The 27,830-nt window shown below is 47.3% G+C and overlaps 1 protein-coding gene and 1 pseudogene across 1 annotated transcript in view; both read right to left on the bottom strand.

Moving 5' to 3' along the window:
- Positions 1-766: 766 nt before the first annotated feature.
- Positions 767-27,830, bottom strand: part of LOC129540448 (sodium/potassium-transporting ATPase subunit alpha-4) — a 33,711-nt gene continuing 6,647 nt past the window's right edge. The window contains exons 7-22 of the mRNA XM_055401453.1: positions 26,596-26,864; positions 24,960-25,158; positions 24,616-24,725; positions 24,306-24,440; positions 19,674-19,863; positions 19,362-19,534; positions 12,892-13,028; positions 12,350-12,500; positions 11,900-12,068; positions 9,912-10,066; positions 9,634-9,757; positions 8,202-8,347; positions 4,269-4,399; positions 4,073-4,174; positions 1,080-1,171; positions 767-795 (exon numbers count right to left, since the gene is read on the bottom strand). Of these exons, the coding sequence (XP_055257428.1) occupies positions 767-795; positions 1,080-1,171; positions 4,073-4,174; positions 4,269-4,399; positions 8,202-8,347; positions 9,634-9,757; positions 9,912-10,066; positions 11,900-12,068; positions 12,350-12,500; positions 12,892-13,028; positions 19,362-19,534; positions 19,674-19,863; positions 24,306-24,440; positions 24,616-24,725; positions 24,960-25,158; positions 26,596-26,864 (2,312 nt within the window). The remainder of the gene's footprint in view (positions 796-1,079; positions 1,172-4,072; positions 4,175-4,268; positions 4,400-8,201; positions 8,348-9,633; positions 9,758-9,911; positions 10,067-11,899; positions 12,069-12,349; positions 12,501-12,891; positions 13,029-19,361; positions 19,535-19,673; positions 19,864-24,305; positions 24,441-24,615; positions 24,726-24,959; positions 25,159-26,595; positions 26,865-27,830) is intronic.
- Positions 23,213-23,309, bottom strand: LOC148778230 (U6 spliceosomal RNA; annotated as a pseudogene).

Raw genomic sequence — 27,830 nt, 5'->3', positions numbered from 1 at the left:
GGGATGGGATGGGGTCAAGGTGCCCCAGTGCCTAGGGCCGAGGGCAGGGACACCAGGTCATCTGCGGAGGTGGGGTGGCAGCCTCCACAGTCACCTCTCACCACGTGGCCCCTTCCAAATCTTTTAACCTTTCTGGCCCTCCTGTCCTTCATGATGACATAAGGTGTCTTCTAGCATGAAGATTCTATGAGTCTGTATGTTATCTGAGGAACTGAGTGGGCGCTGACCCTGCTATGAGGTGTGGCTTCCCGCTCCTCTCTCATCCCCTCCATTTCTCTGATCCCAGCTTGACTTGTCCTGTCCTTGCTGTCAGTTGAGTTGGAGAGTAACTTTGAGGGGATACCCTCAGCGGGCAAGGATGCTTGATGCTGGTCCCTTCCCAGCCTGGCTCCTAGACTCCCCCCGCCGCCCAGCTACCATGAATGAGGGTCTAGGGAGAGAGCATCTCTGAAACCAGATGCGACCCATCCAGGAGCTGAGGGCTGTTGCAAATGTTTACTGTCTTGACCGGTTACTGAGCCCCTCGCTGGGCTCCAGGAGGACACAGGCTGGGCTTCCCCTCACCCCTACCTCATCTCCTACCCATGGTGCCATCAGCCTGGCCCTAGGATCGCCTGTCTCTCTTATCCAAGGTTCTTCCTCTTGGCATCTCTCTGCCTCAACTACTACGCTCTCTCAGATGTTTTCCCAAACGCATTCCCTGTAAACCTCCCCAACCTGGCCCTCAGAACACCCCGCTGTCATGTGAGCTCTTCCTCTCTTGAGGTTAGTAGTAGGTCTCCTTCTCCACCCAGCCTGTGGAAGAGAAGAGGCCAGGGTGAACTGGGGAAGGCATCGAGGGGAGAAAGACAGAAAGATGAGCCAGGACAGGGTGGGAGGCCTGAGGGGGGGAAGGCAGGGCCCCGAGGATCGGGAGGAGCAGCGTGGTGGGGTCAAGGACTAGAGGGCAGGGTCCAGGCCCTGCACAGGCCAGGCAGTGACCTGGGGAGAGGGCCCAGGGGCCTGCAGGAACCATCTGCAATGGGACAGCCAGTCAGGAGCCTAGCGACCTCTCAGGCCAAGGTGTGGGGGAGCCTCACCGCCGGGATAGCGACGAATGATGAGTCTTCTCATTTCATCATACACAAAGATGAGGAGGCTGTAGGGAGTGGCACAGAACCACCAGCTTATCCTGAAGAGAGCAAACGCTGGTCAGCAGAGGAGGAAATAGAGGGGCCTGAGAAAGGCAGGTGTGGAGAGCATGGCTGGGAATCGAGGGTTTTGTTTATTGTGTGTGTAGGGTAAGGGAGTTGGAGAAGTCAAGGTTCGGAAAAAGAACGAGACCAGCACTTTACAGGAACTTCAATGAGGCGAGAAGGGGCAGCAGTCAGATTAGTGAGCTGCTGCCCTTACCCAGAAAAAGAGTAAGTATATATAGGCATCCACTCCAGGACTCTTGCCTAGAAAATCCCATGGCCGGAGGAGCCTGGTGGGCTGCAGTCCATGGGGCCACTAAGTCAGACACGACTGAGCGACCTCACTTTCACTTTTCACTTTCACGCATTGGAGAAGGAAATGGCAACCCACTCCAGTGTTCTTGCCTGGAGAATCCCAGGGACGGGGGAGCCTGGTGGGCTTCCATCTATGGGGTCACACAGAGTCGGACATGACTGGAGCAACTTAGCAGCAGCAGCAGCATATATAGGCATATATGTGGAAATCTACTGTCTTAAGGGGGCCTGTTCTTCTCCCAGGTTGTTTGGAGTAGTTATCTCTTAAACAGCAGGGGCAAGGAATTCTGGAGACCAGCCAGAGGCTGGACCTGCTGGGAGCTGGGCATAATCAAACTTAATTGTCCATTTTTTTCTTCGGATGAGAGAGTTCTTTGTTTTGCATAGAATGGTGGGGAGGACCCGAGGGGAGTTTTAACTCCAGGCTGTTTTGAGCCCTGTAACTTTGCTTCAGTGTGGAAGGTTGGTTCCTACCTTTTGAGGAGGCCAGAGCCTGGACAGTGAGGGTGGAGGACCCAGGACAGGAACATTAAAAAGCCAATGAGGACAGAGTGGGATGAATGCTGTACAGGAGGCATACACAGTGTTCCTGGAGATTATATACTGGCTTTCGTGGAGTCACTGGGGGACACCCCCCTTGCTTTCCGGGCTCTCTAGCTCTTGAACCCACAAGCAGGGTGATCCGTCTGAGACTAGATGTGGGAGATATCTTGCCAGGGAATATATATACTCCTCCATATTGCACAGACGGGGAAATCTTTTTCTTCCTGAACCTCTTCAGTAGACCAAGGAGCTGACTCCGGAGAGGGGTTGGGTCAGGACAACATTTGTCCCTTGGATGATAGAGAGAGGCCTAGACCAGCACTGTCTGATACACTGTAAGCCACATGTGAAATTTATATTTTCTAGTAGCCCGTGAAAATGTAACAAGTGAAGTTATTTTAATATTTTATTTAGCCCCAAATATCCAAAAGATTATTGTTTCAACACATAATCAATATAAGCATAATTAATTAGTTATTTTACCTGTTTTTTCTATCCCCAGTCCTGGAAATCCAGTGAGTATTTTACATTGACAGTGTGTCTCAAGTAAGACACTAAATTTTTGGTGGAAAATGTAGTCCAACCAAAACAATAAAGTTGTACTTAATAGAAAAATATTTGACAGTGCTTTAGTTTTTAACTTTCAGTAAACTAAAATTATAAATTCAATTTCTCAACCTCACTAGCCACATTTCAAGAGCTCAATAGTTGCATAAGGATGGTGGCTACCATGTTAGACAGAGCAGGCCCGGGCCAGCATTAATTATGTGTACACACATACCCTTCCGCCAGTATAAGCAGTTATACACAGACAGTCATGCAGCCATTCAGCAACTGTTATCACATGTCTACTCTGTGTGCTAGGTCCTGGGGAAATAAAACTGAAGACAGGATGCTCTTTGATCTCAAGAAGCTCAAGTGATTGGGGAAAAGAGAAAAACACACAAAATAAAACATAAACACAAAATAAGTAATCACAGTATTAGGTGATGAGTTTTATGGTCAAGGTTTATACACAGGGTTTGGGAGCATGGTGCCCAAACACATTTACTAGCATTATATGTTGACATTAATAGCAACATCAGCTGAGCTGCTATTAGCAAAGTGCCCCCCAGGGCCCAAGAGCCATGCTGTATTAGATGCGTCTCTACATGTAATTCTCAGAACAGTCTGCCAGATGTGTGCTATCGAGACTTTGCCATGAAGCTGAGGCACACAGAGGTTACCAGTTTGTCCAAGATCATAGAATAATATACAGTACAGTTGAAATTCAAACCTGGGATTGTCAGCATCTAAGGGCGCGGAGAGTCAGCCACGACTGAGCGACTGAACTGAACTGAACTGAACCGAAGGGCAGTGCCGATGTCTTAGTAAACATTAATTTTACTGCTACAGAATGCAAAACTTTGTTTAAAACACTGCAAGGGACAGAAGGGTGAGCAAAATGTATAAACACGTAGAAAATCAGTTGGAAGAATACACACTGAACCGTTAATAGAGGCTACCAACACAGAGTTGGGGGAAGGGGGAGTGAAATGGGAGTTTTGGTTTTTTCTCTGTAAAACTATTAAATGAAAAAATTTCATAAGCATATACTGATATAAACAATGAAAACATAGGACTTGAACCAAACAAGGTACCAGATAGTAAGAATTTCAGTGTGCCCACTCACATACATACATACATATGAAAACATATTTGCAGAAGTACAGCAAAATTAGCCTTGCATAGATTAGGCTATTTTATGATTGCATCAGTTCCGAGCTATATGTAGCCTGGGACAGCTATACCATGTGTTATTATAAAAAAGAAACCACTCTGTTAAGCACCGGTGAACCCACTAAATCTGCATGTCTGGTGAGTGCAATCACTCATCCCTAATCCCTCCTCAAATAAGATGTGTTTGTGGGAGCACAGGCGGTCCTCTCTACAGCCCTGAGCGCCGCCTGCCCCACTCAACTTCCCACTCAACCGCACGTCCTCCCATCTGCTTCCCCTGTGCCCGGAGAAGCCCTGCCTTGCCGCCTCCCCTTACTCACTTGAGTGGGTACATTCGCAGGGCCACGTCCATGCCTGGAGTGTAGGACAGAAAAGCGGCCAGGATTGTCTCCTCCAGGATCCCAAATATGAGGATCTTGTTTCTGAGAGGAAATGTTTATGGGGGTGAGGGAGGTGAGGAGGGAGAGGCAGTGGGTGCAGTTTGGGGCGGTGCTGGGGCTGGGGGGCGGCACTCACTTCATGCCCTGATGGAAGATTGAGTTGTGGCGGGTCTTACAGATGATGAGGTCAGCCCACTGCACGATCACGATGCTGACGAAGAAGGCCGTTTGGCACGTGAACTCCAGCACCTTCCGCTGCTCATAGGTCTAGGGAAAGATGGGCAGAGGGGAGTCATCAGCGTCAGGAGGGATTCAGCTGTGCCTCAAAGGCTGCTGCTTCCTCCTGCCTTCCCAGACCCCGAGGCTGAATCAGGTCCCGCTTTAGATGCCCACAGCCCTTCTCACATCTCTCTGTCACAGCACTTTTCACTCTGTGCGGTGGGTTTATGTTTTCCTTATCTGACTGAGAGCCCCTCAAGGGCAAGCACCGCGTCCTATTTCTCTGTGTCCTCCCTCCCCATGCTTGGTTCAGTGAGTGGCAGGGAGTATGGCTCATAAATATTTACTAAGTTAATAAGAAGCGTGGTGTAAAAGAAGGTGGACTCAAGAGGAAAGCAGGGTCTGAGGAAACAGGTAAGGAAGATGGGACTGTAGGGAATCTGCACGCAGAGGGGAAGGGATACCCGAAGAGTGGTCCCAGATGGGAGGCACTCACTCATCCATCCGTTCGTTCTCTCGTTCACATTTTGCACAGAAGAAAGTTCGAGTCCAGCGGGGAAGATAAATGTGCAATGTCAGCACAGTAGGTTGGTTATAAGAGGGACATCACAGAGGGCTGTGCAAGCACAGGCGAGGTGCATTTAAATTAGATTGGAGACAAAGCCCATTAAAAACACAACAGCATGTTTGTGGGACTTCCTCGACTGTCCAGTGGTTAAGACTTCCCCTTCCAATGCATGGAGGTGTGGGTTCAATCTCTGGTTGGGGAGTTAAGATCCCAGGTGCCTCATGGCCAAAAAAACCAAAACAAAAAACAAGAGAGGCAATATTGTAACAAACTCAATAAAAACTTTAAAAAGTGGTCAACATCAAACAAAATCTTTTTTTTTAAAAAAATAGCATGTTTATAAATAACTTGTAGCTCGAATCAAAAATTTGAAAATGTGTAGGACTGAACAATAATGAGATACTACAGAGAGAACCTCATGGAATGTGGTCAAAGTTGTACTTGGAGGGAGATATAGAACCCTAAGGGCTTCCCTCGGAGAAGGCAATGGCAAGCCACTCCAGTACTCTTGCCTAGAAAATCCCATGGACGGCAGAGCCTGGTAGGCTGCAGTCCATGGGGTCGCTACGAGTCAGACATGACTGAGCGACTTCACTTTCCCTTATTGGAGAAGGAAATGGCAACCCACTCCAGTGTTCTTGCCTGGAGAATCCCAGGGACGGGGGAGCCTGATGGGCTGCCGTCTATGGGGTCACACAGAGTCAGACACGACTGAAGTGACTTAGCAGCAGCAACAGCAAGGGCTTCCCTGGTGGTTCAGTGATAAAGAATCCACCTACAATGCAAGAGATGCAGGTTCAATCCCTGGGTTGGGAAGATCCCCTGGAAAAGGCAATGGCACCCTGCTCCAATATTCTTGCTGGAAATCCCATGGACAGAGGCGCCTAGAGGGCTGTAGTGCATGGGGTTGCAAATGTTGGACTCGACTTAGAGACTAAACTGCCACCACCACAGAGCCCAAAACAACAGAAAACAAAAGCTGGAAGTTGATGAGCCAAGCACTGAGCTTAGAATGAGACCAGTCAGCACATTTCTGTGCATCAGATCATACCACCCCTGTCCTCTGCAGCCAGCTACCGAAACCAAACCACTCCCATCATCACTTGAAAATTTTAGTTTCTGACTCACTGTCATTCTAACTGCGCCTGTCCTCATTTTCAGAGGTTTAAATATCCATGTTGGTGATCCTTGCCATATCGTGGTCTCACAATATCTTCATCTTCTACTCCAATGCTATACTCCCTTCCCCACCTGTTTGCTTGCTCCCATGACTAAACTCCAGATGTCTTTTCCAATAGCCACATTTTTTCTGTGATTTCAGTTTCAAGCACCTCTTTTCTCTCTGTTCACCATCTTTATCTTTCAATCTCACCTTTAGTATCTCACTTTAGTATCCCAGTTCCAGCACTTCTTTGGACTCCTCTTGGGCTTACACTCTATGGACCCAGTATGTCATCTATTTGGCTGTTATCTCTCTCCCTTCCCACCCTGTGCCCCTAACTAGAATATAACCTCCACAAGAACAGTCTCTCGGCTATTTTTGTTCACCACCATATCCCAGGGACAAAACAATCCCCAGTGCATAGAAGATGCTCGGCAAATATTTGCTGAATGAATGAACGGTGACCAGTCGAATTACTGCCAGAGGTAAGGAGCTGTCTAGCAGTATGTAAGGTACCTCCTAGAAAGGAAGCTCTATACTTGATAATCTGAAGGTTACAGCAGTGTAAGAGGCATAGACCTTCCTTTGTGGCATTTATTTGGCAGGGCAATTGTTCTCAATCCGTTTTGCAATATCTTAAGACGTTGCTGATATAATTTGACGTTAATTCAAACTAATTTTAATTATCCTTAGTTGACTGTAAATAAACATATGACAAGCTTCATCTTAGTAGCAGGGAGATGGTTTCAAAATATAAAACTAGCAAGGGGCTTGATCTGAGGATTGAGGAGATGTTGACAAGGTACACAGCAGTGAGGACTCTGGGCATCTTTGGACCCTGCTAGCTGGGAACATTGACATCTGTCGGCCTTGAGAGGCTCAGATAGTGGAAATCTGTTGGAGAAGACTCTTGAGAGTCCCTTGGACTGCAAGGAGATCAAACCAGTCAATCCTAAAGGAAATCATGCCTGAATATTCATTGGAAGGACTGATGCTGAAGCTGAAATCCAATACTTTGGCCACCTGATGTGAAGAACTGACTCGTTGGTACTGGGAGATTGAAGGCAGGAGGAGAAGGGGACGACAGAGGGTGAAATGGTTGGATGGCATCACCAACTCGATGGACATGAGTTTGAGCAACTCCGGGAGTTGGTGATGGACAGGGAGGCCTAGCGTGCTGCAGTCCATAGGGTCGCAAAGAGTCGGACACGACTGAGCGACTGAACTGAACTGTGTGTGCAGGCCAGTGTTCCAACAGTGTTCTTGATTCTAACATACTTTTGAGAACCCTGCAGTTAGCTTGGTTTGGAGGCATCATGGTGACACGGAAAGTGCTGGGCAGGAATCAATCCAGAGCTCTAGTCCAGCTCTTGTAGGGATTCACTGTGGAGCTTTGAGCAGGTCACTAAACCTTTCCAGATTCAGAGTCCTCATTTGTAGGGTGAAGAATAGCCCATCTTGTCCTCCATGGACTGTATGTGAAGTATGATTCTAGCAAAAATTGGTGTCACATCTCCCACTGTCTTAGAAATTGGGATGGAAGTGTTCACAAATACATACTTACGAAAATTCTTAAATACGTATTTTTGGATAGAGGGCTTCAGTTTGAACCTCATTTATCTTGGGTGTTAGGAATGACTAATACAGAGAGGCATCCTCTAGAGTTTAAACAGTTTAGAATGACAAGGAAGAGAATATACAAAGAAAATTAGTTTTCAGATTTAAAATCCTATTCTTTGAACTCCCATGGAAAAGGATAATAACAGGAGAAAGACGATCCAGCAATCATTTCTGGGGCAATGATGATCAGAACCTGGAAATCAGCCTCCCAAAAGTTTATTGACAAAGAAGATTTCCAGGTCCAAGGAAGCCAGAAAGACCCAGGAAGATATGAACAGGCAACAGACAGTAGTAATTAATAGAAATGAAGTCATCGTAAACAAAAAGAATGTTTGCTGATGTGATCGGAGGTTGAGGTCAAATGTTAGAAATCTCCTGTAGGACTGGAGATGAGGATCATCTCTGTCTGCCTGGTGTCTTCAAAAACTTGCTAAACCCATTTCTCCCGGTTACTTCTTCACTCTTATTGGCCACCATTTACTATCTTGCCTTTCACTCACCCACTGCTGTCCATAGCTGTCCTCCAGGTCATTAACGTATCGATTTTCCCAGCTGACGCGGATGCCCAACAGATCAGGAGGCTTAAAACCATTCTCAGCCAAGATCACAAAGTAGGTGAAGAATCCTGCCAGAGCCTGGATCATCCCTGTCAGTGATAGTAAGAGGTCAGGGGACCCTCGCTCAGAGGAGGATCTCAAAAGGCAGACCACAGAAGAGGACTTGCTTCTAGCGGGGTTGATGTGTGTCTGAGCTGTAATGTTGAAGATTCATGCCATCAATGATCTGACCCTGCCCTCTCTGTTGGACTTGCCTCCAAAGTCTGACGCTGGTTTCTAAGCTGTAACCCAGAGTCATATAACCGTAAAACTGGAAAGGACCTGAGCGGGGTTTATTCTCTCTCTCCACTGAGTGAACTCTGGACTCCTCCGCTCCATTTCCTCTGACACCAGGACACTCATCAAGTCCGCTCTTCCCCTCACATTTCTCCCATCAGCTCCATGCCTCTCCCTTGGTCAAAACCTCCATCCCCCATGCCTGGAAACCATAGCCATTCAGTCCAGTTCAGTTCAGTCGCTCAGTCGTGTCCAACTCTTTGCGACCCCATGAATCACAGCACGCCAGGCCTCTCTGTCCATCACCATGGCTGATGCTAATGTTTGCCTACTGACCACAGAGCTGTCACTGTGTAGGTACCTGCGCACAGTGGTTCTCACAGCAATTCTGAATTATCATTTACATTTCGTAAGTGGGAAAACTGAAGCACGAAAAAGAGTCAGTCGTTATCCAGAGTTGTACACGTAGTAAGTTGTGATACTGGGATTCAAACATAGACATGGCTCCTAAATCTGTGCCTTTTCTGTGTGTTTCCACCTCTATTGTCTCCTCTGTCCCTATCCCTGGCTACTCAAGAACAAAGAAGAGTCTTTCAAGACTTGGACTCACTATAAATACTACCTGTGTCCACAGCCTCATTTCCCACAACATTTTTATCAGGAACAAGCACTCTACCAACTTGATTTATTCACTCTTCAACAACCAGGTATGCTCCGGTCCCCCACGTCTGACCATCCATTTATTAGCTAAGCCCTATCTTCCAGCAGCGCGTTCCAGTCATGTTTCCTCACAAGGCCTCTCTGACTGTCCACAAGATCGGTGAGTCCTTCTGCCTGGCACTGCTGCAGCGTGTCCTATCTGTGCTCAATATGTGGCCCTTGGAAAACAACCTGCCGTTATTCCGTGTATGTTTGTGCCTTTCCGACTGGATCCTTAAGTCAAGAGCAGATCAGAGGTCAGTGGTTTTTCGTGCTAGGGCCTAGCACAGTTCATAACTAAGAAAATAGCTCCCTGAACTTCCAAACCAAGACTGCCCTCATGACCCTTCTGGGGCGGCCTCTCCCCACTCCCTTCCGCCCCTCATTCCTGCAGCCGCACCAATCTGTCCGTAGGCCATGCCAATGAGACGGTGATTCACCAGCTTATCAGTCTTTGAGTTCCGTGGAGCCCGCTTCATGATGTCACTCTCAGCTGACTCATAAGCCAAGGAGATAGCAGGGACCTGGAGGATGGAGGGTGGAAGCCACAGGGGACACACAGTTCAGAAGGAACCTCAGAGAAGTCACTCAGGCTCTGCCCCTCTGCCTGACATAGGCCGTCCCAACTCAGTCCGTTTCACAGGAGTCCCACCAGCTGGGTCCCGGCTGCAGCCTCACCATGTCCGTGCCCAGGTCAATGCAGAGGATGGTCACGGTGCCCAGAGGCAGGGGGATGCCGAGGATGATGAACATCAGGAAGGGGGTGATCTCGGGGATGTTGCTGGTCAGGGTGTAGGCGATGGATTTCTTCAGGTTGTCAAAGATCAGGCGGCCTGGGAAGGATGGTCAGCCTTCCGTGAGTGTCACAGAGATGTCACACCTCCCACAAACCAGCTCCTGGGCAGAGAGACCACTACAAAGCAGTGTCACACAGTCCGTGAAAGGGTCTTGGGCCTTGGCAGCCCCAGTTCTGTTTCTAAATTGTGTGACTGCTAGTTAAAGCCATGATTTAAGCACGTCAAATTTGTATACTCTGTGTTCTTAAATTCAACATGGCTACTATGGTCTGATCTCTGAAAATTAAGCCGGCTGGGGCCTGGTTAATACTTTGAGATGTCTGAGAATGACGGTATAAGAGCCCTAAGAAGATTAAGGCTGGATTTGCAGTAACAGGGATGGAACTAGAGATTATCATACTAAGTGAAGTAAGTCAGACAAAGACAAACATCGTATGACGTCACCCATATGTAAAATCTAAAACATGACGTCACATGACGTCACCCATATGTAAAATCTAAAATATGACATCACCACATAAAGCCTAAAATATGACGTCATATGACGTCACCCATATGTAAATATAAAACATGACGTCATATGACGTCACCCATATTTAAATCTAAAATATGACGTCACCGTATAAAATCTAAAATACGACGTCATATGATGTCGCCCATATGTAAAAGCTAAAATATGACGTCACCCATATGTAAAATCTAAAACATGACGCAAACGAGCTTATTCACAAAACAGACACAGACTCAGCCATGGAGAACTAAACTTATGATTATCAAAGGGGAAATTACATATATATAAAACTGAATCACTTCACTACACACCAGAAGCCAACACAATGCTGTAAATCAATTATACTTCAATTTTAAAAAATTAAGGCTAAAATGGAAAGAGCCTGGGCGTGGGTTCCAGTTGCATTTTCTGCCATAACTAACTTGTGACCTTGGGCTCCCCTCACCTCTCTGAGCTTCGTTCCTCCCGCATTGCAAGATGGCTTGACTCCTTCCCTGGCGACCTTTTTAAAGAGCATCAGCCCTCCTTCCACTCCCTGCTTCACTTATTTTTTCCCATTGCACTTGTCTTCTTTTATCATACTGTTCAGTTCATTTTCTGTCTTAATTCACTAGAAATTAAGTTACCTGAGAGCAAGGAGGTGTCTTTTTACTCCCCATTGTTGAATCCCCAGCATCTAGAATAGTGCTTGATACATAGTTGATGCTCAGAAGTTTATTGAATTGAGTGGACATACAATACTGAGGATTATACAAGGTCTCAATACTGAGGATCATTCACGGTTTCAATATAATGTTAACCATTATTATTACGTGGATTGTAATAGGTTTTAATTCATAGCTCCAGACAGAAATCAGGGAGCCCAGGAAGCAGAAATCTGGGCTTTACCAATGGGAATTGTCTCTGTGAAAGTGGGGACTTGATTTGGCTCATTCAGTCAAGCTCCAGATGACCTTGATATGTCAACATCATTCAGACAACAGGTTGCCTGAAAGTCCTCCCAAGATTGTGAAGTACAGAGTAGTCTTATGGGTATGGCTCTACCCTGAAACTTACAGTAGAATCCTACAGTAGATTCAAGTAAGGTCTCCCGAATCTCCATGAGAGAAGCAGACAAACTATGCTGCACTAGAGCTGCCTAGACAATCTGGACTTTCCTCCAATCACAGAAGGGTTCCACGTAGTGATGGTCTAAGGACCAGCTGAATCCAATTTGCAAAATTGTGACTTACAGTGATTTTTCCCAGTGTGTACGGGAGGTTGGAAGATGGACAAAGGAAATGAGAATACTGTGCATCAACTCTCACCTGAGTCTGAGGGCCAAGTAAGTCCCTACCCTGGGCACCCAGCTTCCTCACCCTCCTCCACACCCGTGACAATGGAAGCAAAGTTGTCATCCAGTAGGATCATGTCGGCGGCCTGCTTAGACACGTCGGAGCCGGTGATGCCCATGGCGATGCCGATGTCCGCCTTCTTCAGCGCCGGGGAGTCGTTCACCCCATCCCCTGTCACTGCCACAATGGCTCCCTGGGGGCAGCACAGAGGGAGTGAAATAATTACTGTGTCAGGTTCAGGACCCCTCCCAAAGGTCAGATTGATTTCATCATCCCTTGTTTCTTTGATATAACTTGGCCCTTCCTTCTCCTGCACCTCCTGAGATAGCAAAACTATCAGGGAGCCCCCAAATAGATGCCTGTCTCAGGGGTTTGCAATTGGATGCTCTCTGGCTCCTCCTCCAGCCCAGCTCACATGTTCCTCTGCTTGGTTTGGGGCTGGGTGACTTCCCAAGCCTCCTTGGTCTCCCTTACCAGCCTCTGACATCCCTCTACAATGATGAGCTTCTGCTGGGGCGAGGTCCGAGCGAACACGATCTCAGTGTGGTTTTGGAGGATCTCATCAAGTTGCTCAGAGTTCATATTTTTTAGTTCTGAGCCATGCACCACAATGGCTTGGGCGTCCCTGAGGAAGAGGAATTTCTAAAGGTTAGTTCCATGTATTGAGAAATCACCAGGCATCCTGGTACCCCCAAACTCATCTCTGCTATAACCTCCTTGTTTCTCCTTTCAACCCCATCTCCTCAACTTGTCCCCAGCCATGCACTCTCCCCAGATTGGCACACTGTACCCCACCCCCCACCTCTCCCTCCCTCCTCTACCTTCTTCTTTGGCCCCCCTTCATCTGAAAACCTACTGACATAGTCACTTGGTCAGTTTCCTATTGTGTTTTACTTTTCAGTAAGTAGACCATGCATGTCCTACCTACAGAAAGAACCTCTGAAAACTTTAGTTGGTGGAGCAAGCTAAGGATGGAGGGGGAAAATGGTATATCTGAGTTCTTTAGGGGGTCTCACCTAGGATTGACCTTGCTGACAGGGATCTTGAGCCGGGCAGCAATGTCCTCTGCTGTCTCAGTGCCCTCTGAGATGATGCCCACACCCTTGGCAATGGCCTTGGCTGTGATGGGATGATCCCCTGTTACCATAATCACCTGGGTTGGGAGGAGAGGGAAAGAGAGCAGACTCATCTTCAGGGAGGTCCCCAGTCCTTCACCTCTCTCTTCAAGAGCTAACAGATCACTGCTGTCATTCCACAGGGGTTTAAGTAGCTCATCCCAAGAACTTGGGCTGTCAGTCAAAAATCTTGCTATGCTAGCTTCAACCCTCGGGAGGGGGTCAAGGCCATCAGACCATAAAACACAGGACAAATTGGACTCTGGTTGCCCATGAAAGAATCAGGGATTTGAGTGTATTTACTATATTCAGATGGAGAAGGAAATGGCAGCCCACTCTTGTATTCCTGCCTGAAAAAGCCAATGGACAAAGGAGTCCGGCAGGCTACAGTCCAGGGGGTTGCAAAGAGTCTTACGTGACTCAGCACGCACAAGCACATTACATTCAGAACTTCATGTATCGCTCCAGAAGCTATTCTGCCTCTTTTTAAATTATTTTATCTTTTTAATGGGAGGATAATTGCTTTACAGTGTTGTGTTGGTTTCTGCCGTAGGACCACCCAAATCAGCTGTAAGTGTACATATAGTCCCTCCCTCCTGAGCCTCCCTCCCACCTCCAGGTTGTCGCCGAGCCCCAGGGTGCGCTTGCTCTGTCACCCAGCAGCTTCCCACTAGTTTTATATATGGTAATGCAGCTGTTTCAATGCTGCTCTCTCAATTCGTCCCACCCTCTCCTTCCCCTCTTGTGTCTCTAAGTCTGTTCTCTGTGTCTGCATCTCTGTTCTTGTTCTGCAGACAGGTTCACCAGTATCATTTCTCTAGGTTCCAAATATATGTGTTAATATACGATATTTGTTTTTCTCTTTCTGACTTACTTCACTCAGCATTACAGGCTCTAGATTCATGCACCTCACTAGCCTGACTTAAATTTGCTCCTTTTAATGACTGAGTAATGTTCCATTGGACCGCAACTTCTTTATCCATTCATTTGCTGATGGACATCTCAGTTGCTTCTATGTCCTGCCTGTTGTAAATGGTGCTGCACCGAACATTGGGGTGCCTGTGTCTTTTTGAATTATGGTTTTCTCAGGGTATGTGCCCAGTAGTAGGATTGCTGGGTCATATGGTGGTTTTATTCCTAGTTTTTAAAGGAATCTCCATACTATTCTCCATAGTGCTACACTGCCTTTTTAAGCTCAGAGACAGAAGCACCTACCATTAGAACAGCCGCAGTAAAGGAGCGTCTGGAAGAATCCACCTGCCTAGCAAGATTTCATCCAGCCCCAAGCGCATTCTGATCCTCACTCTGCCCCTCTTGTTCCCCTGCCTCCTTGTGCCCCTGGGTTCTGGCCCTTTTCCAGGTACCTGGGCCCAGCCCTAGTCCTGTCCCTTTCCTCCCCAAAGATCAGGTGCCCATGTGTGTGGTCTTCTAGCTTCTGTTCTCCTAACCCTCCTCACATTGGCTGTGTGTGATTGCTTGTCTGTCTCTCTCCTCTGCTGTACTGAGAACTCTGAGAGCATGGGGCCATGCCTGTGATTCATGTTAAGTTTCCAGCTTAGCATAATTCCTAGCACAGAGTAATCCATCAACAGGCAATTATAGAGTGAAGGAAGGATCGCTTCCTGGGAACCACTGCCCATGGTTCCCAAGTGCCCTCGAAGCACATAATTCTCAGGCTTTGGTGGGAGGGAGAAGGGAACGATCTGACAGTGGCTGAACTAAGAACAGAGGTCCTGGAAAGGTCAGTCTATTCACTCCCAGAGCGCGGAAATAAGCCTTGAAGGGGTTTTCCCATGAGCCCTCCTCATTCCCTACTGGCACTGCTGGCTTGCTGGAGGAAGTGCTAACTAAGCTGGGGTTACCAGAGACTCAGGCAAGGTGCGCTATGAGCAGTTCCCCCCTCATTGGTTTCCAGTGCCCTGGCTGGTCTGTGGGGCACTGGGGCCTCACAAAGCTCGGCCTGTGGGGTGCAGGGAGGATCTAGGAGGGAACCGAACCAAAGATTCCAGGTGTGGTTCAGACTGAGCCCTCAGTGATGGCTTTTTAGGCTTACGTGCCCTGAACGTTTCCCAGTAACTCATTAATAATGATGTGTAGGACAGCTGTCGTACCTAGCCCTGCCTGACCAGAACTACTGTTCTACAGTAGTTTCTGGAAGTACCACCTCCATGCCAGCCCGGAGAAATAAAAACAAAGCCAGTCACCCCAAGAGTGAGTTCCTAGGACGCAATTTCACAGAACATTGAGATGCATTCACATAATAGAAGAGAATGGCTTCCTTTAAAAGGCATCTAGTAGTTTCTGGAATTCGTCAAGTACTAAAGGAATTTCATGTCTCACTTCTTGATGCTGACTGTACCTCTGGTGTTCCCACATACTCTTGCAAGCTGCCTTCCTTGTTCCCTTGGGCCCTCTTCCCCCAGGTCAGACCTATTGAGAGAGAGCTTCCAGTGCTGGCGACCTTAACTTGAGGTGCTTGCTGCTCAGCTGCAGTTCCTAGACGAGGCTGAATTCATAGCCAGGGCCCAGTAGCCTCATACTGCTAAGGGCCTCAGGCAGTGGCAAATACAATGGGATAATTTTATTTTTAATGATTTGGTATTCTTTATTTAAAAAAAAAAAAAACTTTTCATTTTATATTGGAGTAGAGCCAACTGGCTTCCCAGGTTGCTCAGTGGTAAAGAACCTGCCTGCCAATGCGGGAGACATAAAAGACGTGGGTTTGATATCTGTGTCAGGAAAATCTCCTGGAGAAGGGCATGGTAACCCACTCCAGTATTCTTTCCTGGAGAATCCCATGGACAAAGGAGCCTGGCAGGCCACAGGCCATGGGCTTGCAAAAGAGTCGGACAGGACTGAGTGACTATTTGACAGTTTCAGGTGGACAGCAAAGAGACTCAGCCGTATATATACATGTATCCATTCCCCACCCACTCCCCTTCCATCAGTTCAGTTCAGTTCAGTTGCTCGGTCGTGTCCGACTCTTTGCGACCCCATGAATCACAGCACGCCAGGCCTCCCTGTCCATCACCAATTCCCGGAGTACACTCAAACTCATGTCCATCAAGTTGGTGATGCCATCCAGCCATCTCATTCTCTGTCGTCCCCTTCTCCTCCCGCCCCCAGTCAGAACTGTACAAGGAAAAACAGACTGGTTCCAAATAGGAAAAGGAGTGCGTCAAGGTTGTATATTGTCACCCTGCTTATTTAACTTCTATGAGGAGTACATCATGAGGAATGCTTGGCTGGAAGAAGCACAAGCTGGAATCAAGATTGCTGGGAGAAATATCAATAACCTCAGATATGCAGATGACACCACCCTTATGGCAGAAAGTGAAGAGGAACGAAAAAGCCTCTTGATGAAAGTGAAAGAGGAGAGAGAAAAGGTTGGCTTGAAGCTCAACATTCAGAAAACAAAGATCATGGCATCTGGTCCCATCACTTCATGGGAAATAGATGGGGTAACAGTGGAAATAGGGTCAGATTTTATTTTTTTGGGGCTCCAAAATCACTGCGGATGCCGATTGCAGCCATGAAATTAAAAGACAGTTACTCCTTGGAAGGAAAGTTATGACCAACCTAGATAGTATATTAAAAAGCAGAGACATTACTTTGCCAACCAAGGTCCGTCTAGTCAAGGCTATGGTTTTTCCCGTGGTCATGTATGGATGTGAGAGTTGGACTGTGAAGAAAGCTGATCGCCGAAGAATTGATGCTTTTGAACTGTGGTGCTGGAGAAGACTGTTGAGAGTCCCTTGGACTACAAGGAGATCCAACCAGTCCATTCTAAAGGAGATCAATCCTGGGTGTTCATTGGAAGGACTGATGCTAAAGCTGAAACTCCAATACTTTGGCCCCTTCCATAGTGGGATAATTTTATTTCAGTTTTCTTTTTCTTGGCCATGCCACACACAGCATGTGGGATCTTAGTTCCCCAAGGAATCGAGCCCACACCCCCTGCATTGGAAGTGTGGAGTCTTAACTGCTGGACGAGCAAGGAAGTCCCTTATTTTAGTTTTTTAAAATCATTCATTCCTAGGACTTGAACACATGACTATCTGAGAAACACCAGTCCCACCGTCAATTGTAAAAAAAAATTTGCTGCCACACAGCTGTTATCCAGCCTCTTGCAACAGCTTCATCACATCTGCCAGCTCTGCATCAACACCACTTTAGAGTTAACCTTGGAAGTTTCTCACTGGGACAACACTTTGCATGTGTGTGCTCAGTCACGTCCCACCCCCTGTGACCCCATGGGCTGTAGCCCGTCAGGCTCCTCTCTCCATGGGATTTTCCAGGCAAGAATACTGGATTGGGTTGCACTTTCCTTCTCTAGAGGATCTTCTCAACCCAGGGGTCAAACCTGAGTCTCCTGTGTCTCCTGCACTGGCGGTCAGGTCCTTCACCACTGAGTCACCTGGGAAACCCAACCCCCTGGTTAGCCACTACACCTCATCCTCCTTGAAGGATGGCCTCCTGTGTGCATCTTACACTCCCCTATAGGGAAAAAAGGGAGTGATGCCAAATCCCTCAGCAAGCCAGCCAAGTTTCTGTCAGCCTCAGGTCCAGCAGAGGTAAGAAATTAAAATGTAAACCTGTGCCCAGAACAAGAATGGGCCCAGGAAGCACCAGCCTTGTGCTTCAGGCGCCAACTCCAGACCTGCCCAAATCCCCTTCGGACTGTTACCTATCACAGCACGCTCTGCCTCTCAGGCCATGAGCGTGTCCTGTGCTGCAGGCACCCTGACTCAGGTCACTTCTTTGTCTCCTGGGTGGGCCTCCCCACCTGTGGACACAATCATAGCTCTCCTTCCTAAAGAGATCCATAAACTCCCCGATGAAGTAAACTTTCCACCACCTCCATAATAGCTATACTCCTCATCCCAGCAGCCCACCTGGAAGCTGAGAAAATGCAAATGAACCCTCCTCCGTTTAGCTACCATAGTATGATGCTGTAGATCTGCGGAGGACTATCAAGATGTACGGTTACGCTGTGCAGATGTGTTATAATGAACATCCGTTCCACCCCAAAGCATCCTGTAGTAGTCGGGGAATTCACTCAGAGGAGTTTCCTCTGTCCATTCCTCGGTTCGCACTATGGTGACCAGTCATTGTACTCAGCGTGACCCAGACTGCTCAGAGACAAACTGCCAATGGTTAACGGCCAAGATGAAGTCAACTCTGACACAGGCCATCCAGTTCTCCTTAAATACTTCCAGCCCCACCCCAACTCCAACCTGCTCTCCTAAATATTCCAGAATATCAAGTGTGAGCAGAGAGGTGACAATAGCTAATCTATGAAGATGTGTAGGAGTCTTAGAATTTGACCTTGGAGGGAGTTCCCTGGTGGCCAAGTGGTTAGGATTTGGAACTTTCACTGCAGAGCTCTGGGTTCAATCCCTGGTTGGGGAACCATCCTGCATGCCACCCAAAATACAAAAACAGACAAGCAGCAACAACAAGTGGTAGAATTTGACCTGGGAAAGTGGAATACAGAACATCTCAGAATTAGAGGAATTTTACTGCTGCTCTTCCATGAAGTCCAAAGTCCTCCTCTGACTGAAGGGAAGTTCCCATCTCTGGGTTTGCTGTCAGCTGGATTTGCTCTCGGGCTACTTCATTTTAAGCTTCGAGCTTTTGCTCCTGGACACACCTGTTATGGCAGCTGCTCGCCCTGAGTCAGACCCGTCGTGGGCGCCAGCTCTGTCTCTCATTCTCACAGGTGTCTGCCCCAGGACCCCAGCCCACTTGGCGTCACCCTTTTGACAGCCCACTCAGCAGGACATTTTTATGACATCTTCTAGCACTTCGCCATTTCCAGTGTGGCGTCCAGACCAGCAGCAATGGCATCACCTGGGAGCTTGTCAGAAATACAGAATCTTGGGGTCCTCTGGACCGACTGGAAACGGATTTGCCTTCCAGTAAAAGCCCCCGGCTACTCAATGCACATCAGTTTCAGAAACACTCTCCTAGGGCTTAGGTTCTCAAACCTGTCTGCACACTGGAATCTCTAGGAGACTTTTGGAAAATACAGATACCTGGCTCCCAGTTAGAAACTTGAAGGGGTCTGGAGTGTGGCCAAGGCATCAGAGTTTTAAAGCTCCCTTGGGGATCCCGTTTTATTTTATTTTTTAATTTTATTGAAGTATAGTTGATTTACAATGTTGTGTTCATCCCCTGGTGATTCTGATTCAAGACAGGATTCTAACTACTGAGGGCACACTATAAAGTTCTCTCTTAAGACTAAAACTTCTAAGCTCAAGAAAGCAGAAATCAGCTCAATTAAATGAAGAACCTACTCTGTCCAAGGTTTCCTACTGTTGATCCAGGTTAGGATAGGTGAGGGGTGTCTGGATTGCTCCGGCACTTACCTTAATCCCAGCACTCCGGCACTTGCCCACAGCATCAGGCACAGCAGCTCGGGGAGGGTCAATCATGGAGATGAGCCCCACGAAGCAAAGGTTATTTATGGGAAAGTTGATTTCATTGGTGTTAAACTTGAATCCCTTGGAATAAGTGTTAGGCAGATTCAAGAAGCAGAACCCTGGAGAGGGACAGAAGATGGGACCAGTAGTCATTCCCTGTGTCTCTACCCGCTTGCACCAACCTCCTAGATTCTTCACCCCACAAATAACGACAGTTTTGAGGTCACTATGCAAAGGCTTCTCCCACAGCCGCCTCACCTAGCACACGTTCCCCAAGACCTCCCAGATCCAAGTAGGCGTTTTGGAAGGCATCCTTCATTTCATCGTCTATTGGGTACTCCTGCCCTTTCAGAAGGTAAGTAGAGCAAAACTCTAAGATCCTCTCGGGTGCCCCCTTCATCATCAGGACGTGGGCCTGGGAGCTGTCTTCCCGAAGGTGGATGGACACCTAGGGAGAGGAGACGAAGCTTCAGTGGGAGGAGGAGAAAGCCAGGGTTGGGTCAGAGAAGCAAAGTTAAGCTGTGTCATACCTCCATTTCCTTTGTCCCCTGACCCAACACAGCCCTCCTCCCTGCAGTCATATCTGCTCTTTGGTTGAGCCCTTTCCTGCTTTATAGGACCCCACTGCTGCTAAGTCTGCTGCTAAGTCACTTCAGTCATGTCTGACTCTGTGTGACCCCAAAGACGGAAGCCCACCAGGCTCCCCCTTCCCTGGGATTCTCCAGGCAAGAACACTGGAGTGGGTTGCCATTTCCTTCTCCAATGTGTGAAAAGTGAAAGTGAAAAGTGAAAGTGAAGTCGCTCAGTCGTGTCCGACCCTTAGCGACCCCACGGACTGCAGCCTACCAGGCTCATCCATCCATGGGATTTTCTAGGCAAGAGTACTGGAGTGGCTTGCCATTGCCTTCCCCCTGGTATTATTTGCAAATAACAAATCTCTGTTATCTTCTTAGCCATACTTGGAGCTAAGGGCAACCCAGGCACTCTGTCCCCCTGGCTTCCTCTCTGCCTGAGTGACTAGAGAGCAGAGACAGCAGAGTGAACAGGAAAGAAAACTTAGAGTCGAACACCGGTGTTCTAGGACCAACAGGAAGGCTTTCTTAGCTTTATGACCTCAGGTCTGTCCATTTAACCTCTGCAAACCTTAGCTCCTTTGAGAAAATGTAAAAGATCTGCGATGCCCACTCATTTGGCTTTTATAAAAGAGAGAGAGTATTAATGAAGAAAATATTGAAAAACAGTGACCGTTCTTTACCATGATTGGTTGACCCTGAAGGATGGGATTAGGATGAGTAATAACAGTAACATTTATTGAGTACTTACTGTGTGCCAGGCATTGTTCCAAGTGCTTTACGTGAATTGTCATCTTAACCCTCCCAGCTACACCCCTGTGAGGCAGTACTACAAATTTCTTTATTTTATAGATGACAAAACTAAGCTTAAATTGTGTCCAGAATCACACAGCTAGAAGGTAGAAGCAATCAAGGGAAGAATCCAAGCAGACTGACTTTAGAACGTGCTCTCCTAACCAGTCTATGTTCTAAATTCTTTGTTAACTCTGTCATCACATATTTGGTGATAGTCTATTTAATATTTATGATTGTTGCTTCATTTTTATTAATACTGTCTTTAATTTTTTTCCTAAAAGAATAAGGGTATCTATTCACTTTGAGTTACCAAACTCTTCAAGCATTCCAATTTGTTTGCTGCTAAAGTCATTTCAGTCTTGTCCGACCCTGTGCAACCCCAGAGATGGCAGCCCACCAGGCTCCGCCATCCCTGGGATTCTCCAGAGAAGAACACTGGAGTGGGTTGCCATTTCCTTCTCCAATGCATGAAAGTGAAAAGTGAAAGTGAAGTCTCTCAGTCGTGTCCAACTCTTTGCAACCCCATGGACTGTAGCCTCCCAGGCTCCTCCGTCCATGGGATTTTCCAGGCAAGAGTACTGAAGTGGGTTGCCATTGCCTTCTCCAAAACAATATGGAGATTTCTTTAAAAACTAGGAATAAAACTACCATGTGACACAACAACCTCACTGCTGGGCATGTATCCTGAGAAAACCATTCTAAAAGACACATGTTCCATAATGTTCACTGAAGCACTATTTACAGCAGTCAGGACGTGGAAGCAACCTAGATGTCCATCGACAGATGAATGGATAAAGAAGTTGTATACAATGGACTATTACTCAGCCATAAGAAGGAATGAATCTGAGTCAGATCTAGTGAGGTGTAGTGGCTTCGAATATTTTTATGTTCATTTTTGGAAATGATAAATAAATTATTTTCCACATGTTGCCAGTAAAATTTGTATAATTTCATCTTTGGTAATTTTATTTATATGTTGAATGTACTATTATTTTGTGTTCATGATTTTTTTTTTTTAACCAATAAACAGAACACATCTCTAAACCAAAAAAAAAAAGAATATATTGAAAACTATGAAGTACAATGGTTAGCCATTCTAGCCCCCTGGCCACTGTCTCCTGGAAACATGACGAATCCCCTGAGAGGGGATTGGGGGTCCCTGTGACTCAGTCGGGGAGCAGAGGGCATAGTCATGAAGGGAACTTGAAGGACATATAAGATCAGTTTCAGTTTTCATTTTCCTGTGATCTGATCTGAGCAAAGGAACTATTTCTGATGTTCCTCTAATGATCGACAGGAAATTCCTGCTACGTAACCTGTCGGGTAACAAAATCAGCACATTGGGAGGAACTGAGCCTGCGGTGCCTAGGGAGCCACAGTGCACTGGCCCAGGCAGAAGCCCACTGGGAAACCTGGGTGTAAAATGTGGTTACAACGGCTCCTCGGGAAACTCTCCAAAAACTATTTTATTCAAAATATGCTTAAGCAGTTGAAAGGGAAAACCTTAACTCACGTAAGCAGAAAGCTATAAAAAAACAATTTAAAAACTTGATTTTCTGAGCACTTAAAAAACCCCCTTCATTGACTATCTCCAATAGGAGATTATCGGAGATGACAGCAAGGCCTGCTTAAGTCACACATACAAATCACACCTTGATAGAAAATTACAGATGATAAAGATGGGAGAAACTGGAAATGTCAGAACTGAGACGCTTCTTCCTTTCGTTTCAGTCTCAGAGAGGGAGAGAGACCAGGCCTTGCAAATGACCAACAGGCTAAGATGTCCTTTGCATATCAGGGCCTTTGACTGCCCCGAGAGCAGAGAGCAAGCAGCTTGTTTATGGGTAGGGAGAGAAAGGAGTCAGAGGGGTTTTCTTGGGGCCCCAGGCAAGCCCCACCAGAGTCGGCAGCTTGTAGACTGGCCGAGCACACTTCGTGCAAAGGAGGATTTTGCTGTTTGAACTTGATATTCAATAGCTCAGAAAAGGCCTCTAACAGTCATCCAGGGGAAAGATTGCTATTTTGTTGGATATCCCAACAAATGTCATAACTATATTTTCCTTTTATTTTGAATCTTGTGGAAGGAGAGGTACCTAATTCTTTCCAGTTGAAGGCTTTAATTGGGCCTTGCCAAGCACAAAATTCCTGTCTGGTTAGTGAGGCCACTAAACATCAGGAAAAAATGGAAATAAGTTTGCAGTTTGGGCCTAGGGGACCTATCTTATTTCACTAACGAAAATCCAGTTGAGACAAAAAACCTACAGGTCTGTGTTAAACTTTTACTTGTTGAGCATTCAATGTGAAAGTTTAGGTAATTTGTTTTAAAAAAGATCTATATAGCTTTTATTATGTTGTTATTTTTAGTTACAAAAATGTTTTTCTTGTGATGAATACTTTTAAGATCTATTCTTTTAAGCAACTTTCAAGTATAAAAGTATGGACCACTTCAGGAATTTGCCTGTCATCTGGGGGCCATACTGATCTCTGTATTATTCTAGTTTTAGTACATGCGTTGCGAAGTGAGCCCTGTTATGTGTTTTTAAGACTCAAAATCCAAACTGACTTTTGAGAGTCTCATTTTTCTTTTCTGTTATCCACACCTGAATGACCTTTATGTTATTGCATGAATTTAGAGAATTTCACTATTCTAAGCAAATCAAACCTTAGCTGCTAGAGCTCCCACCTGAAAGTGTGCCAGTGTTCCCACATAGGAGGGAAGTACCAGGTTTCCTGTCCCTCTCGAATTTTACTGTGAGGGCCACACTGTCCCTCCCCGAGGACACCTCCCTGGATCATGGACAAAATGACCCTGGAAAAGCAGCTTCACAGTCAGGAGAGCCCTGACCGCCTACCTGATGGCAGCTGCTAGAACTGCAGGCACGGAATGAAAAGAAATATTTGATGACTTGTGAGATAAGGGACTCAAGGAAGTGACCGACAAATCTAACATATTCGGCAGCAGCAAGTCTCACAGTTGCCACAGAGACACCCAGTCGGCCCTTGCTGCCTGTGGACATTTCAGAGAGGACTTCATGACTAGCTCTCTGCACAGTGATGTAGCCTCAAGACTGCTTAGGGGTGAATGCCTCTTCCTTTATCATATATGTCTGCCTTTTTCTGTTTGCCACTTTCCCCTGGGCTTCCCTGGTGGCTCAGTGGTAAAGAATCTATCTGCAATGCAGGAGCCGCAGGAGACTGGGGTTCAATCCCAGGGTTGAGAAAATCTCTTGGAGGAGGGCATGGCAACCCACTCCAGTATTCCTGCCTGGAGAATCCCATGCACAGAGGAGCCTGGTGGGCTACAGTCCACAGGGGCGCAAAGAGTCGGACACGACTGAAGCAGCTTAGCATGCTAACACGCATGCTCTTTCCCTTAAGGTGAGCCTTCCTCCTAACTGGGGTGCCGGTTACACACTGTATCTTGTTCTGCAGCTCAGACATCAAGGCAAAGGTAAAGCTCCCCCTTCCTCCAGATGACAAGCCCTTCCCCCACTGCTGTCTCCTAACTTTGTCGGTTCTGTACCTGGTACTTGTTGGTAGAATTGAAGGGAATCTCTGCCACCTTAGGGCTTTTCTCTCTCATCTCCTTCACAGAACTATAGGACTGCTCGATGAACTTGAGGAGCGCTGACTCAGAGGCATCTCCTGTTGTCGTCCGCTGCCGGGATGGGGTTGGTATAATAAGCCTGGGAGGCATGGCCCCCAGCTTGCCGTGGTAACAAGGAGGGGGCAGAATGGGGAGGGCTGCTGGGGGGCATCACCCAGGGCCAGGAAAGAGATTTAGGCGTATATGCTCGACACTGAAATCCCCTCTGCCCACTCGTGCCTGACACCTTAGCTATGGGAAGGTTTTCCTCATTCGCCTTAAAATCAGCCCGGTTGCAGAGGCCAGCGATCCGGGCCAGGATAAACCAGGTGTAAGAGCCCTTGGCAAATGGATTCCCTGTGGAGAGAACAGAACTGTGAGCAGGGCGGGGAACAGGAGAGTTTAAAGCAGGGGCTTGTTCACATCGCGTTCAGCATCCAGACACTCCTCAGAGCCGCTGCCTTTCCTCCAGGCCTCCTGGCTCTCCTCTCATTTTCCGGCTCTCTGCTCGCTGGACTTAGCACACCCTCTCAGCTGCCCATCACAGCTCCCACACCCTTCCACTCTCTGACCACCAGTGCCACCAGTCACCAGTCTGATCTTCCGTGGTGTCGGCCTCATAGATGGTCCTGTCGAACCACAGGTGGGCGACGGTCATGCGGTTCTGGGTGAGGGTGCCCGTCTTGTCAGAGCAGATGGTGGAGGTGGAGCCCAGAGTCTCCACCGCCTCCAGGTTCTTCACTAGGCAGTTCTTCCGAGCCATGCGCTTGGCTGTCAGGGTCAGGCATACCTAAGGCCAGGAGGAGGGGCGAGAGGTTTAAATGCAGAGGAGGGCTCTGCTACTCACAGCACTCTGGGGTTTTGGTAACGGGATCATTTTTATTGCTCTTTTAATTTTTGGTACTTATTTCCCTTTTGTTGTCACCTAGTCTTTAGAAATCCCATCTGTGGCCACAGTAAAGGAAATTAGGAAAGTGATTTTGGTTTGAACTTTATGGCAGAGTTTCAAAAAAAGAGTGCATTCCTTTACCAGGGTATTGTAGAGAATGATCTCCTATTCCTTCTGGAATATTCCTCTCCCCCTTGATCCTTTCATCTTTTCCCTTCCACAGCCTCGTCTCCATTCAAGTTCAGGCCACACCTCTTTCTCAAGCCCAGTCTTTCCAAGGACCACGTTGAGGGCTAACCTCTGACTGTGGTATAAGACGCTGTGTGTGGAGGAGGGTGGCACCAACAGTTCAAAGAAAGAATGAAGAGGAGAGAGTGATGAAACTGAGGGGAACTGTTGCAGCACTGCGAGGCCTTGAGAAATCACTTCAACCAGAGGGTTTTTGTTAACCATCATTCAAGTGAAAACCAGGCATGTGGCAAGGGTATTTCAGAAGCGAATAAATTCTTAGGCTGTGGTCATGTACAGAATTTGAACTGTGGAATTTTTATTTACATAACATCACGAGCCCTGATGTTTCTGCGCTAGTCCAGCCACACCCTGGATACTGTTCTCAATTCCATTTCAAGAAGGATATTGATAAAGGAGCGCATGCCCCAAACAGGTGTCTGAAGATCATGTCACAGAAAGAAGGGCTAAGGGAAAAGGGATTCTTTGACCTCCCCACCTGGAGAGTTTGAGGGGACATAATGGCTGCTGCAAAAAAATTTAAAGTGTAGGTTTGTAGAAGAGAGAGAATTGACTTATTTTGTGTTCCTTCCGATGAGAAAACTAGAAACAAATGGAGAATCATATGTCCATTCAACTTAATGAAATCTAACTAGAGCAATCCAGCAACGAAACGAAGTTAGATAAAAGGCGGGTGGGCTTCCCATTACTAGAAATCATCATCATCTCCTACAGATTTTACACAGGATATTCGGCATTGGTTGAAAGGTTGAATTGATTCTATAATCCTAATAAATTGAGGCCCTGGAGTGCAGCGAGTTGGCCAGGTTCACCAGCCAGTACACCCAGGACTGGAACTCACTCTGGGTGATTTATAATCTAATGCTTTCTGCATCATAACTCACTTCTTTTCTCATTAGAGAAAGAAGGCACCAGAAAATACAGGTGGAGGAAGTCAGCGTAATTTGGGAACTAACTGATTTGACATCTGTGTATGCATTGGAGTACTCTGTACTTGAGAGGTTCAGCCACGAAAGACAATATGAGTGAGTTCATGTCCTTGGGGGCAGTTAGTCTCCCTTGGAGCCACCCTCCACCCTGGTTACGCACTGTGACAGTGGCCAGTAGCCCCTCAGGAACGTTGGCTACAATGATGCCGATCAGAAAAATGACAGCCTCCAGCCAGGTGTAGCCCAAGATAAGCGAGAGCCCAAAGAAAGTGACACCCAGGAACACGGCCAGCACTGTGATCAGATGGATGAAGTGTTCAAGCTCGATAGCAATGGGGGTCTTGCCCACCGCCAGGCCGGAGGTCAGCGAGGCGATGCGGCCCATCACGGTGGCATCTCCGGTGGCGATCACAATACCTTGGGCTGTCCCTGTGGATGCAGGGGGACGTCTGAATCAGGAAAGCTATTGGATTTGGTTCCTACATAGAGAAAACTGTCAATGGGAGAAACAAGGTGGAAGCTCAAGGGTCTCTGAGAGGTTATTATGTTCTGCTCTCTTTACATTTCGTTTGCACAAGTGAGGGTCTCCTAGTCCGAAAAATCTCAGATTCCACAAGAGATAGCCAATTTTATTGCCTGATTGCCTTCACTGTCAAGGTCTTCATCTTTGTTGCACTTAATCTAAATATTGCCTATTGCCTGCATGTTTCTCATTTTGCCCTCGGCAGCTGAAGAGTTTCTTGAGCCCCAGGAATAGTGGTTACCCTTCTGCTGGCATCCTACGTTCGAAATCCCCAATCCTCTAACCCAGGGCTTCTCAGTTTGCCCCCCCCCCAGGACTCATCTGGCAGCATCTGGAGTTGAGACCGAGGGGAGGGGTTGCTCCTGGCACCTAGTGGGCAGAGAGCAGGGGGGGTGCCAGACAACCTGGCACTCAGAGGACAGCCCTCCTTTCCCCCAGCCAACAAGAGTGCTGCCCAATCGTCAGTAGCGCTCTGGCTGGAGCCCCCTCCCTGCTTTGCTGGCTGGAGCCAGTCTGACCCCTGCTGGCTGGCACAGGCCATAACAGTGGGGCTTCTGGGCCCTAAGTCCGGAGGCGAACCTCACACACCAGATGTAGAACACTCAGGTACGCGGCTTGAAATGAAGGGCCCCACAAAGTCCTTTGCTTACAATAGTTCTTCCTGCCTTACCATAATGACTAAAATTCTCACCATTAAAGTTACAGTCAGAATCACCCAGAAAAGCAACATGTTATAGAGATAGCTCTTACTTTTTAATCAGAAAGACTCATGCCTGAAAGTTCAACTTTTCAACGTACTGGCTGTTTGCACTGGGGCAAGTTCAAATTTCTAAAGTCAGTACCCTCTCTTGGGATAGTGAGGAGAAGTTAGG

This window comes from Moschus berezovskii, chromosome 4, assembly GCF_049115385.1.
Source record: "Moschus berezovskii isolate FMDL1 chromosome 4, NW_MosBer_1.0, whole genome shotgun sequence".
NCBI lineage: Eukaryota > Metazoa > Chordata > Mammalia > Artiodactyla > Moschidae > Moschus > Moschus berezovskii.
This window is presented reverse-complemented; position numbering and strand designations above follow the sequence as displayed.